Source organism: Lactuca virosa, chromosome 4 (genome assembly GCF_052849685.1).
Source record: "Lactuca virosa cultivar CGN04683 chromosome 4, Lactuca_virosa_CGN04683_v6, whole genome shotgun sequence".
In the NCBI taxonomy this organism is placed as follows: Eukaryota; Viridiplantae; Streptophyta; class Magnoliopsida; order Asterales; family Asteraceae; genus Lactuca; species Lactuca virosa.
In genome coordinates this window covers 442,948,908-442,962,201 of record NC_136429.1, presented here as the reverse complement: position 1 = coordinate 442,962,201, position 13,294 = coordinate 442,948,908, and the positions used below count along the sequence as shown (strand labels likewise).

Here is a 13,294-nt window from a genome sequence, read left to right as displayed (position 1 = left end):
AGTAAGTAATAATATGATTGATAGTCCCCAAACTAAAAGTTCTCCTTAGAAGAGATTCTGGAAACTAAAGGTGACTTCCGCAACGAATCGCTAGGTCGAAATCCATATTTATATTACATGATCATATATATACCCAAAACTATACCTATAATAGCTTACTAGAAATATATGAACGTATACCTTTGCTACCCAAAGGTACTAAACTGACTGATTAGAACCATTATGTATATATATATATATGTATACATAATATATAACTAATATTTAGATGACCTTCGGACGGATAACCGATACCCTAAGGCCACATCCCAACGAGGAAAAGGAAATAAGGCGAGCTAGCCGTTCTAAGTCCTTTAAACATTACTTATATAACTATACGTATATAGGCATGCATTTAACAAAGTATCTATGTAAAAGTATCCATGTAAAAGTATCTCTTCATATAGTATCTATGTAATCGTATAGACTCATGAATGAACTGACTCTTGTGTGATTCCTTGTACTAGGAATGGTGTTTTGTATCCCCTAAACTATACCTATAATAGTTTACTGGAATGTAAATTGAATGTCCAAGTAGGTTTATACACCCTTGCTACCCAAGAGTGTTGGAACTGAACTAACTGATGGAACTTTTATGTCTATATAAGTATACATGATATATAACTAATATTTAGACGACATTCGGACGAATAACCGATACCCTAAGGCCACATCCCAACGAGGAAAAGGAAATAAGGCGAGCTAGCCGTTCTAAGTCCTTTAAACATTACTTATATAACTATACATATACAGGCATGCATTTAACAATTTAAAAGTATAAAAGAAGTTTTGTAAAACATTTAAGAGTTTAATAAATAAGAATTTATGACTTGATGTCAGTTTATAAAACGATTTGAAAACGGTTTGATTGATAAGAACAGTTTAAAGTATAAGAGAACCTTTGTTTGAAACACAATTATAACAGAGTTTGAAAGGAAACATACAGAACGTAAGACAGTTTGATAAAGAGTTTTTAAACAAGTAAAAACGTTTTGGTAAGTCATTTAGAAGTAACATGTTTGGTAAAAACAGCTAACAGCGTAGAAAAATCCATTTGTGTACTAGTTATAAATCACATGTGATTGATATAATAACTAGTATGATTCAACTTGTATTCCCCCCCATAAAAGCATTTAAAAATATTTAAAAGGTTAATTAAGGGGTATGAACTCACCTGCAGTGAGTGGATCGGATGGAAGTGTCAGACAAGTGCTTGGTGTTAAGTGAAGACTTAAACACACACAATGATCCTAATAACATATAAAGACATATGTATATATACAATTAGTGATTATAACACTAATTAGACAAGTATAAACATTCTAAGGCGTGGAAAACACTTTGGTCAAAGTGTTAGGAGGCCATTGGGTTCCAACAAAGGAGTATAAGGCTTTGTAAGTGAGTTTATGGTCCATAGACCATACTTGTTGGAGTTTACGGCCCAGGGGAGTTTACTCCTGGCCGTAAACTCTCAAATGGGTCACCAAATGAGGCTTAAAGCTATCATGTCTTAAGTGGTTAAGTGTTCCAAGGCTTAAACAAGATGCTAAGTGGGTTTAAGGTCCAAGAATGACCTTATATCGAGTTTGCGGCCTGGGGACCACTTCCCTATGAGTTTACGACCGTAAACTCATGGTAGGAAGTACCATTTTGTTTCTTGAAGTCCCTATTTCAATGGTGTAAGGTTCTATACTAAGTTCCAAGGCTTGGTAAGGTGCTAGGATGCATTTTGCCCCACTAAAAGGGGTTTACGGCCCAAGAACATGCCTTGGCCGTAAACTCCTTGGATCATGTCTTTCTTTATGATTTCTAAGCTCTAAACATGTTAAACCTAGTGTACAACGAGTTAGAACAAGAGTACTTACGATCTAGGAGCTTGAATGGTCGATTTTGGCCAAGAACACTAGTGTGTGTTCTTGGTGTTCTTGGTGAAACTTGAAGATCTACAAAATGGAATGATTTCACGGATGAAATCATGTAAGAACACTAGTTCATGTAAGATATCAACTAGTTAGGACAATAAACTTACGAGATTTGAAGATCAGGGACGAAGATCGGGATGATACTTGAGAGGATTTGGGCCAAGGGAAAGAAAGGAATGAACTAATGGTCTAACTTTCACCATATAAGGTGAGTTTACGGCCCACATGGAGTTTACGGCCGTAAACTCCATTATGGTGGCCGTGAACTCATGGTCAATGTGTTTTAGGCTTGTTCTTTGTGCTATAGATTCAACAGATAAACCCCGACACTTATTCCTTAAGTGTACAAGGCTCAGAACGCTCAAACAGACTCTAAATTGTGCTAAATGATAGCAGCAATGGGTTTGACTTTCAATGAAGTGTTAGACTGAACAGAATGGAAAATCTCGGTTGTCACATCATCCCCCGTTAGAGGGAATTTCGTCCCGAAATTTAGATTCGAAAGTGAATACTCCTGAATCATGAAAAGAATAGGTACTTCTATTCCATCTGCATCTCCTGTCCTGATCGATGGGAAGTTCTAAGTTTGGCTTCTAAGTTTATTCGCATGACGATGCGATTACTCGTAGTCTTGGGCAGTCTCCGTCCTGAAGTTCATATTAGAAGTCATACATGGTTCATCAATCACAGTCTCGTGTATACGAGTCGTATATAAGTAAGATTGAAAACGTAGTCGAATAAATGATTCTTCTTTAAGCTCACATCCCAACGAGGAAAAGAAGTTAAAGTGGAATCATCAATTCTAAACCTGTAGAACCTTGATTATATACCACTTTTGGGTATACATTCTTCAGCGATAGATCAACCGTACGAGTCTTTGGATTGAACTTGACGTACTGTACGAGTGGTACTCTGGGGGGTTTGCTGAAGTTTCTTCGGAAAGGATAAGAAACATGAGGTACTCTACGCATGAGTACTTCGGAGTTCTGAAATGACGGTTTCGCTAGAAAGACGATTCAGAGAAAAGATTTACGCACGAAACTGGTATTGTGAGGGTCTAAATGACTCAAGTTATCTGATAGTATCGGACTACTCGGAAAAATAAAGGCATCAGATTAGACCCTAAAGGCGTCACAGACAAAACATAACAGTGCAACTTTTACCAGAGTTACAGTACTATTGATTTACTACAAGACTATTGCTGCGAACTAGGTATACTACAAAAGACAAGTATACGCAGCACGAGGGTCCCTTAACTGACGGGATCTCGCAAAAGATAAGACTCGAGTTGCACTAGTTTTACACAGTTTATGAGTCTGTTACAACGAACGCCTTAGATACTTTAATGTGGGCCCGGAGTAGTCTCTCCTGCGGCAGTGATCCTTAGTATCTTCCCGTCTGCGCCGAAGTTCTTTGTTATTGGGCAATCCTTTTGGAGGTGACCTATCTCGCCGCATTGGTGACATATCTGGCTTGTACCAGCATTGGTGGTGGAAGTGAGGTGTCGAGTCAGAGTTATGTGGACACGGGTGTTTTCCTTGTTCATCCACTTTGAAAATTTCCTTTTATAGGGTCCAGTTTTACCACCACCATCGTGTGCAGGGCTGGTCCCGATGTCAGGGACTTGAGAAATGGGTCGTGCTGGTGCTGAAATGGCAGGAGTTGCCACTTGTTGCTGTTGCAGGGCAAGTCCTTGGGATCGCTTACGCTCCTTTCGGGCTTGGCGATTTCGTTTCCTCTTCTCGGTTTTGCGGCTTTGCAAGTCCGTGACTGTTGTCATTTGTGGGCTTCCCGGATCGGTACAACGATCGGGATTTTCAACTCCTTTGACAGCCTTGTTTGCGTTGTCAGAGTTGAGGTGTGCAAGGAAAGCTGTCACGGTAGCTGTCACTGCAGCTTGGAATGTAGCGGAGTCGATATGAAAGATAGGGGTTTCGTTGCTTGGTTGACTACTTCTGGATGATGACATGATTCTATTATACGGAAAGAAAAGGAGTTCATGAGCTGATATGATTGAACCTATATGATTTTGATTCTGACTAAGAAATGAGTTATTATACATGAAAACTTAGCTTATACACATTATGATATAATCAAGATTGGACGGATAGTAAAATGTGTGATTCTACTCCAGTTTCACATCCCAACGAGGAAAAGAAACTAAGTTAGAAATCTCACATTCTATTGTCTACCAGGTCTTCGTTATATATAACTTGGGAATGTATAAGCGAGGAAATCATAATAATAACCTTCTTACGAATCCTTCTTAATGAACTAGAATTCCTAGTAAAGGCTATCATTGAACCTAGATGTATTTCGATCGTTCACCTAAAGAGTCGAAGTATGTTCTCGAAGGTTTGACCTACATCCCTATGATGCAGTCCTAGTACGGAGTAGAAGTAAGTTCACGGAATGGTCTCAAGACGTTTGTCGTTCAAACCAGGGTACCATTGGTTGGTGAATAACATGATCCAACTTTTGAAAGAGAATCGGGAATGATCCCTGAGCTAAAATACCCTAGTCCAATAACTTGACTAGATGCGGTCTCAGGTAGACTCCAACGATAGTATGATGAAAGTATTTGAGCAAAGAGTGACACAGAATTTAGCCGACTGTCAATATCATTGATGTTCAAGATGTAGTTATAAGGACTTTAAGCCTATCACCGAAGGTGAGTAGTGTATTCACCAACTCACTAGGTCGTATTGGGCTCTTAATTATTAACGTGACGCGCATGGTTTTCTGCCACTTCGCATGACTCACGAGTGGTATCCTTTGTTCTCTGTCCTACTCCTGACGAAAGCAATCCGATGTCCACTTATGTCCCTTTGGTGTCCTCTGGCATCCCACTAGCTTCGTACTCTTTGTCTGATCCCTTCTCGAAGTTCTCTCTGTTTGACTATTTTAGTGAGGTGGTGTCTCTAGTCCCGTTATCGGTGCGAGAATGGAAATGTCTAGAGAATCTAGGAGAATACTCAATCTATTTCTAGTACTAATTTTAACTTGAGATCCTTATTGAATCTTTCTATAATCACATAGGGTATACAAATTATATATATCTCGGATCTAATAGTCATTCGAATATGTGATACTACTCCAAATCCACATCCCAACGAGGAAAAGGAAGTGAAGCGAAACCACACATTCTAAGTCTATGAGATCGTTAATATGTATAACTCTAGGATGTATACACTTTGCCATTATAGACCGATCAGTAAGGGTCTTTTAATTTTCATATAATTATTTACAGTTATGGAAGATACACCTATAGTATCTTTGTTTTGGGTTTGGTTCTTAGGTTTCTTGTTACAATACACTTTTAGTATTGTTATTGGATAGTATCCCAAAATACTCAGATAGTATTTTACTTTATGTTTTGTTCTAAAGACTCCTTTGGACCTAAGATTTGGTAAGTTTTAGGTTTGTCGCAACACCACTATCATCCCCGAACACACGTTCACCATATCTCAAATAAATATAGTTGATCAGGCTATATTCATTCCAGATATGATTACATAACTGCCCAGTTTTGACTGTTGTGTCCAACAATTAAATACTTTTGTTATGTTCTAGTATGTTGCAGTTCTATAGTAAGTATGTAGGTACGTAGATATGTATACTTTATTTAAGTATTTTAGTACTTAATGGTATAAACTCTTGGTCAGAGTGTTCTTAATCCCAATGTATTTATAGTTAGTATATCTTTTATGGGTTGATATACTCAATTCACTATAAACAATGCTCTGATACCAATCTGTCACACCCCAAAACCGAGAACGGCGGAAACGTTCTGGGGCGGAGGACGTCATGTATAGTATCACAACAATGCAAAGTAGTAAACAAGCAACAACATCATCCATTGCATTAATAGTATAATTTTACTTACAAGTGTGTTCTTTCATAGGATACTACAATATAATGAATATTCAAAATAAAATACGAGTCTTGACTGCTCCGTCTTCACAAACCTGGTCGTCATACCTGTCTATTTGTGACCTGAGAATACAAGTTATTTTGAAAGCGAGTATCAGCAATAAAGCTGGTGAATTCATAAGTATTTAATGTCACTGTTCATATAAGTATCAATAAAAAGGTTTGTAAGTAAAAGTGTAAACGTTTGATCTTCCTAGAAAATCCCATATTTCCTACTAGTATAAAAAGTAGTCTACTATCAAGACTCGACTGTTTTGAAAGTAGTCTTCTACCAAGACTCGAATGAAAGTAAGTAAGTAAACAAGTAAGTAGCCTTCTCACGAGACCCGCTGTAAGTAAGTAGTCTTCTCACGAGACTCGCTGTAAGTAAGTAGTCTTCTCACGAGACCCGCTGTAAGTAAGTAGTCTTCTCACGAGACCCGCTGTAAGTAAGTAATAATATGATTGATAGTCCCCAAACTAAAAGTTCTCCTTAGAAGAGATTCTGGAAACTAAAGGTGACTTCCGCAAAGAATCGCTAGGTCGAAATCCATATTTATATTACATGATCATATATATACCCAAAACTATACCTATAATAGCTTACTAGAAATATATGAACGTATACCTTTGCTACCCAAAGGTACTAAACTGACTGATTAGAACCATTATGTCTATATATGTATACATAATATATAACTAATATTTAGATGACCTTCGGACGGATAACCGATACCCTAAGGCCACATCCCAACGAGGAAAAGGAAATAAGGCGAGCTAGCCATTCTAAGTCCTTTAAACATTACTTATATAACTATACGTATATAGGCATGCATTTAACAAAGTATCTATGTAAACGTATCCATGTAAAAGTATCTCTTCATATAGTATCTATGTAATCGTATAGACTCATGAATGAACTGACTCTTGTGTGATTCCTTGTACTAGGAATGGTGTTTTGTATCCCCTAAACTATACCTATAATAGTTTACTGGAATGTAAATTGAATGTCCAAGTAGGTTTATACACCCTTGCTACCCAAGAGTGTTGGAACTGAACTAACTGATGGAACTTTTATGTCTATATAAGTATACATGATATATAACTAATATTTAGACGACATTCGGATGAATAACCGATACCCTAAGGCCACATCCCAACGAGGAAAAGGAAATAAGGCGAGCTAGCCGTTCTAAGTCCTTTAAACATTACTTATATAACTATACATATACAGGCATGCATTTAACAATTTAAAAGTATAAAAGAAGTTTGGGTCGAAGCTCCATTACAACATCGTTATTCTTTTGAAGATGTTGATCGTGCATTTCGTGATGTATGTCATTATTATGTTCCTGGATCTGAAAACAAAGTGTTCGGAGAGAAAGTGGTAGTTCTTGGGGGTCATTTTCATCAAATTTTGCCTGTGATGCAACATGTAACACATTCTGATGTTGTTTCCTCTTGTATAAACAAATCAAAAGGTCTATGGAATTCATGTCGTTTTTTTGTTTTGACAACTAAAATGCGTTTGTCTGATCAAAACATTACTGGCGCTGTACTTATACAAATGCATGAATTTAGTAAATGGATTCTTGATATGGGTGTTGGTAGCTTCCTACGTGTACGGTTGAAGGTGAAGACGATGCTACATGGATCACTATACCTGATGATCTTCTTATTCCTGTTGCTGATAATCCTATTGATGCTGTTACATCTATTGTATTCCCTGATATTCTGAGTAGAGTTAACGACATATCTTACATAAAGGAACGATGCATCCTTTGCCCGACAAATGATGATGTTGACATGATCAATTTACATGTGCTTTGTAAGATGTCTGGTGAGATGCATGAAATGTTAAGTGCTGATGAGATTTGTTGAAGTACTGATAACTTTGCTGAATTGGAAATTATGTATTCTTCAGAATTTCTTAACACGTTGCAGTTTTCAGGAATTCCAAACCATAAGTTAAACTTAAAGGTTGGTGCACCGATCATTTTGTTATGTAACTTAAATTTGCAAAGAGGTTTGTGCAACGGGACTCGGTTGGTTATCACACAAATTATTCGGAGGGTTTTGGAGGCGGTGATTATTACCGGTACTTATATTGGAGAGAAAGTATTAATTGGGAGGATTGATATGACTGCATCGGATACAACATGGCCTTTTAGTTTTAAAAGACGACAATTTCCTGCCAAAGTTTGCTTCGCTATGACAATCAACAAAATTCAAGGGAAAATGGTTAATCATGTATGTGCTTTCTTGGTGAAACCTGTTTTTTCACATGGTCAGCTTTACGTGACAGCGTCTCGTGTAACCTCTCGTGCTGGTCTTCACTTTTATATTGACAACAATGGGAAGTGTGGTAACAATATGACAAAGAATGTTGTTTACAAAGAAGTTTTCTATAATTTACCATTACATGGAATAAACAACATTTAATGAGTGGATTGCAAATGCCCATATAGGTATAATCCTGTTCATAAATGCATAAGTGCACGAAGAGGCTTATTTCTGAAGAGGTACAAATGTTATTTTTTTGTTTTCAGAAAAATAATCATGTAATGGTTTGTTCATTCTTTTATTTTTTTTTAATAAAAAATTATCATATATTATATTTGATTTATTAAAAAACTATAATTTTTTAAGGAAATATATTACACATCATTTACTACCTTCAAGCATTCGGTGGTAAATTAACAAGTAAAATCGCTTTAATACTTCCATTAGGGCTAATAATGTAATTTATTTATTTATTTATTTTATTGATTAAGATTTTTTATACTTAACGTTTTACCCTAACTATGACCCTAACTCGCCGAGTGCATCTAGCGACTCGTCGAGTTCCTACAGAGTCTTGGTCAAACCCTAGCCAACTCTCCGAGTTGTTTCATCAGCTCGACGAGTTCACTTGATTTTTAGAAGGCGGGTAAAACCCGATTCGACTCGTCGAGTTCCTAGAGGAACTCGTCGAGTCCCCCACCTTTTTTCTTGATGAACTGGTACACTGAATCCAAGGACTCTAGGGCTTAGATCCACAACCCTAAGGTGTCTAAGAGGATAAAGTTTCCAACTTTACCTTCTAGAACCGCTCCAAATGCACTAAGTCTCTTAACAAGGGTTGAAAAGCCCCAAAACTTTACCATATGGTCCAAAACCCTAGGGATCTGGAATCCCTCCTTTCCAGAAGAATTTCAAGTCCTCAAAACGTTCCAAAGATGGAAGCTTTATGGGCATGCATGTCCAATGCATGCCTCTAGGTCAAAATGGCCAAAAAGAGGAGAATATACCCTAAAACCCATACATGGTGCCCCTACTGGACCAAAAGCCAGATCTAGCCCACCTTGGGGACCATTTGGCTCTGAAGATTCATAAAGTTGCAAAATGTATAGATCTCATGCAAGCATTCAACAAGAGGGGTAGCAAATGAAGAGAAAACTCAAGATCTAGCCATAAACTATAATAAAAATCGAGTCTTGAAGACTTACAGCAGTCCACAAGATGACTAAGCTCAGGGATGGGTGCTTCGTTTGTTGGATCTTCACACTATCACCTTCTTCTTAAACTTCCAAGGCTACTAAGGCTCACACAAAGGAAGAGAATGGAGGTTAGGGTTAGCTCAGACGTTCTTAGGGTTTGGAGGCTGATGGGAAGTCAGCCTCAAGGCTCATAAAGGAGATTATATAGGGTGCAATCCCTAAGATTAGGGTTTTATCAAAACAGCAACTACTCGTCGATTCAGTCTCCCGACTCGTCGAGTAGGGCTTAGATTACGCGTCCTTAAAACACCCTCTACTCGACGATTTGGGCTCCCAACTCGTCGAGTCCACACCCCAAACTCCAACTCTTAAATAAATTAAATAATACCTGGAACAAGTGTTACAAGTCTCCCCCAATTGAATTAGACTTCGTCCTCGAATTCTGCTGATCCAAACAAATCCGGATACAACTCTCGTATCTTGCCTTCCGGTTCCCAAGTCCATTCGGAACCCTTTTGGTGATTCCATTGCACCTTCACCAACTTCACCTCCTTGTTTCGAAGCCTCTTCATATTCCTGTCCAAAATGGCAACTGGCCTCTCAACATAATTCAAGCTTCCATCCACCTGAATGTCATCCAAGGATATAACTGCGGACTCGTTAGCAAGACACTTCGGAAGCTGAGACACGTGGAAGGTTTTATGAATCTGACTGAGCTCCTCCGAGAGATCTAAACGTTATGCCACCTTGCCAACCCGGGCTATGATCCTGAACGGGCCTATGAACTGAAAACCACCGATACTGGCACCCAGTGCTTAGCCACCACCTCCCGAACATAGATATTTGCCAACTTCTCCGCATATATACTCTCCAAGATGGGGATGAAGTGGGCACTCTTCGTCAGTTTGTCCACGATAACCCATATGGCATCCACTCCCCTCTCCGTCCTCGGTAGCTTTGTAATGAAGTGCATAGTGATCTCTTCCCACTTCCACATGGGAATGGGTAGCGGCTGAACCTTGCCATGAGGCCGCTGATGCTCGGCCTTGACTTTCCTGGAGGTCAAGCACCGCTCCACAAACCAGACGACCTCCCGCTTCATGCTTTGCCACCAATAGCTCAGCTTCAAATCCGTATACATTTTCGTTGCACCTGGGTGTATAGAAAACTTCGACTTATGCGCCTCCTCTAATAGTCTCTGCCTCACTCCCCCTGATATCGGCACCCATACTCGGCCACACTGCGTCAACAGGCCACGACTATCCTTAACAAACAAAGGATATTGCCCCCGAATTTTCTCCGTTTTCCAATTCTCTTTCTTCGCCCCCTCGACCTGGGCCTCTATAATCATGTCCAACAAAGACGAACTCATGGTCATCCTCATACAAATATCCCTAATCGGGGACCCCGTCGTCTTGCGACTCAATGCATCAGCCACCACGTTGGCCTTCCCTGGATGGTATAGGATCTCGCAATCGTAATCCTTCAGCACATCCAACCATCTCCTCTGTCGCATGTTAAGGTTCTGCTGATCCATCAAATACTTTAGACTCTTGTGGTCGGTATCGATAATGAACTGCACCCCATACAAATAGTGCCTCCAAATCTTGAGGGCAAACACTACCCCCCCCAGCTCCAGATCGTTCGTGGGGTAATTTACCTCTTGAGGCTTCAACTGCCTCGAAACATAAGCAATCACATGCCCACTTTGCATCAACACTGCACCCAGCCTGGAAATTGATACGTCACAATATACCACTAAATCATCTAATCCCTCAGGCAACACTAGGACCGGAGCCTCGCATAACCTCCGTCTCATGGTCTCAAAAGCCCTCTGCTGGTCCTCATCCCACCGAAAGGTCACATTTCTTCTTGGTCAAACGGGTCAATGGCACAACAATCTTGGAGAAATCCTGAATAAATCTCCGATAGTAGCCCGCTAAACCCAAGAAGCTACGAATCTCCAATGCACTCCTCGGTATTTTCCATAGCATCACGCCTCCGCCTTGGCTGGATCAACTGAAATGCCCTCCTGATTGATGACATGCCCCAAAAACTGTACTTCCCGCAGCCAAAAATCACACTTGGAGAACTTTGCATACAGTTTCTCCGCCCTCAAGGTCTCCAAAACCTCCCTCAAATGCTGCTCATGCTGCCCCTTGGTCTTAGAATAGACCAGGATATCATCAATAAAGACGATCACTGACCGATCCAACATCGGTCTATATACCCGGTTCATGAGATCCATGAACGTTGCTGGAGCGTTGGTGAGTCCAAACGGCATCACCACAAACTCATAATGCCCATAACGAGTCCTAAAATCCGTCTTCGGTATATCCTCATCCCGAATCCTCATCTGGTGATACCCGGACCGAAGATCAATCTTGGAGAACCAAGATGCACCTTGCAGCTGGTCAAATAAGTCATCGATCCTTGGCAAAGGATAACGGTTCTTCACCGTCAGTTTGTTCAGCTCCCTGTAATCAATGCACATCCTGTGCGATCCATCCTTCTTTCTCATGAAAAGGATCGATGCTCCCCACGGAGAACTGCTCGGACGAATGAACCCTCGGTCTAGCAGCTCCTGAAGCTGCTTAGATAACTCCTACATCACGGGTAGTGCCAATCGATACGGTGCCTTGGCTATCGGAGCGGCACCCGACACCAAATCGATGCGAAACTCCACCTGCCTCTCCGGAGGTACTCTCGACAACTCTTCGGGGAAAACATCCCAAAAATCCTGTACTACTGGCACACTGCCAATATCCGTCACCATCTCTACTCTCGTATCCGATACATAAGCCAAGAATCCTGGGCAACCCTGCTGCAACAGCCTCCTAGCTGTCGCAGCCGAGCAGAGGGTCGGTCCCTGCGAGGCCCCCTCACCTGGAATAACCAGTTCTCCCCCACTTGGGGTTCGAACCCTGACCAACTGACGCTCGCAATAAATCATGGCCCCGTTGGCCCCCAACTAGTCCATCCCAGCGATCACCTTCAACCCTTGCAGTTGTATTGGGACTAAATCAACGCGAAACCTCTCGCCATGCACATTTAGAACACAATCCCGATACACCCTCGCAGCACTCACAGTGCGGTCATCTACAATCTCCACCTTAAGCGGGGTATCCAACGTCCCCGGCGTGTCCCGGAACTTCTTCCTAAGCGCAAGAGACATGAAAGATCGAGTAGCACCCGAATCGAACAAAACATGAGCCGACATACCATTGACCTAAAAGGTCCCTATACCACATGATACATACATATATAAGCATTTAACAAAACATAAGGCAGAGAAGAATAAACACATACCAGCCACGACGTCTGGCGCTGCCCGAGCCTCCTCGGTAGTCAGCTGAAATGCAAGACTTTTCACCTCTGGAGCTTCCGCCTTGACAGGACGGCCATCAGTAATCCTCATAGTGGCAGGCGCAGGCGCCGGCACTGATCCTCCTCCTCCTCCATGCAACCTCGGACAATCGGCCTTTTTATGGCCTGTCTGGTTGCAGTGGAAACATATCAAGCCCTTCTTGGCTCATGTGGCCCTGCTGGCCACAAGAGTAACATCCTGACGTCCTGGCTGTTCGACAAGCCCCACTATGAAACCTCCCGCACTTGGCACACTGGCCCCGACCCTGCTGGCACTTACCCGAAGAATCAGAGGTCTTAGGCTTCTTAGCCTGAGCCCCTGCTGCCTATACCTGCTCAGTCTTCCGCTTCGTGCGGGACTCTAACTCCATCTCCCTGTCACGGGCCTTCTCCACCATCTCGTTCAGGGTTTTGCACCCTGTAAAGCTCACAAAATCCCGAATATCATCCCTTAGCATAGAATGATATCGGGTCCGCCTCATCTCCTCATCCGTAGCATACTGTGGGATCAACAAAGCTCGCTCTCGAAACTTAGCGCTGATCTCCGCCACAGTCTCAGTGGTCTGCTGTAAATCA

At 41.1% G+C, this 13,294-nt stretch overlaps 1 protein-coding gene across 1 annotated transcript; it reads left to right on the top strand.

Annotated features, from left to right (window-relative positions):
* The first annotated feature begins 7,395 nt into the window (after positions 1 to 7,395).
* Positions 7,396 to 8,315, top strand: LOC145106691 (uncharacterized). The gene is made up of 3 exons (XM_079043631.1): positions 7,396 to 7,428; positions 7,485 to 7,713; positions 7,798 to 8,315. Exons 1-3 carry the CDS (start codon positions 7,396 to 7,398, stop codon positions 8,313 to 8,315), a joined length of 780 nt encoding a protein of 259 aa, XP_078899757.1.
* The last annotated feature ends 4,979 nt before the right edge of the window (positions 8,316 to 13,294 follow it).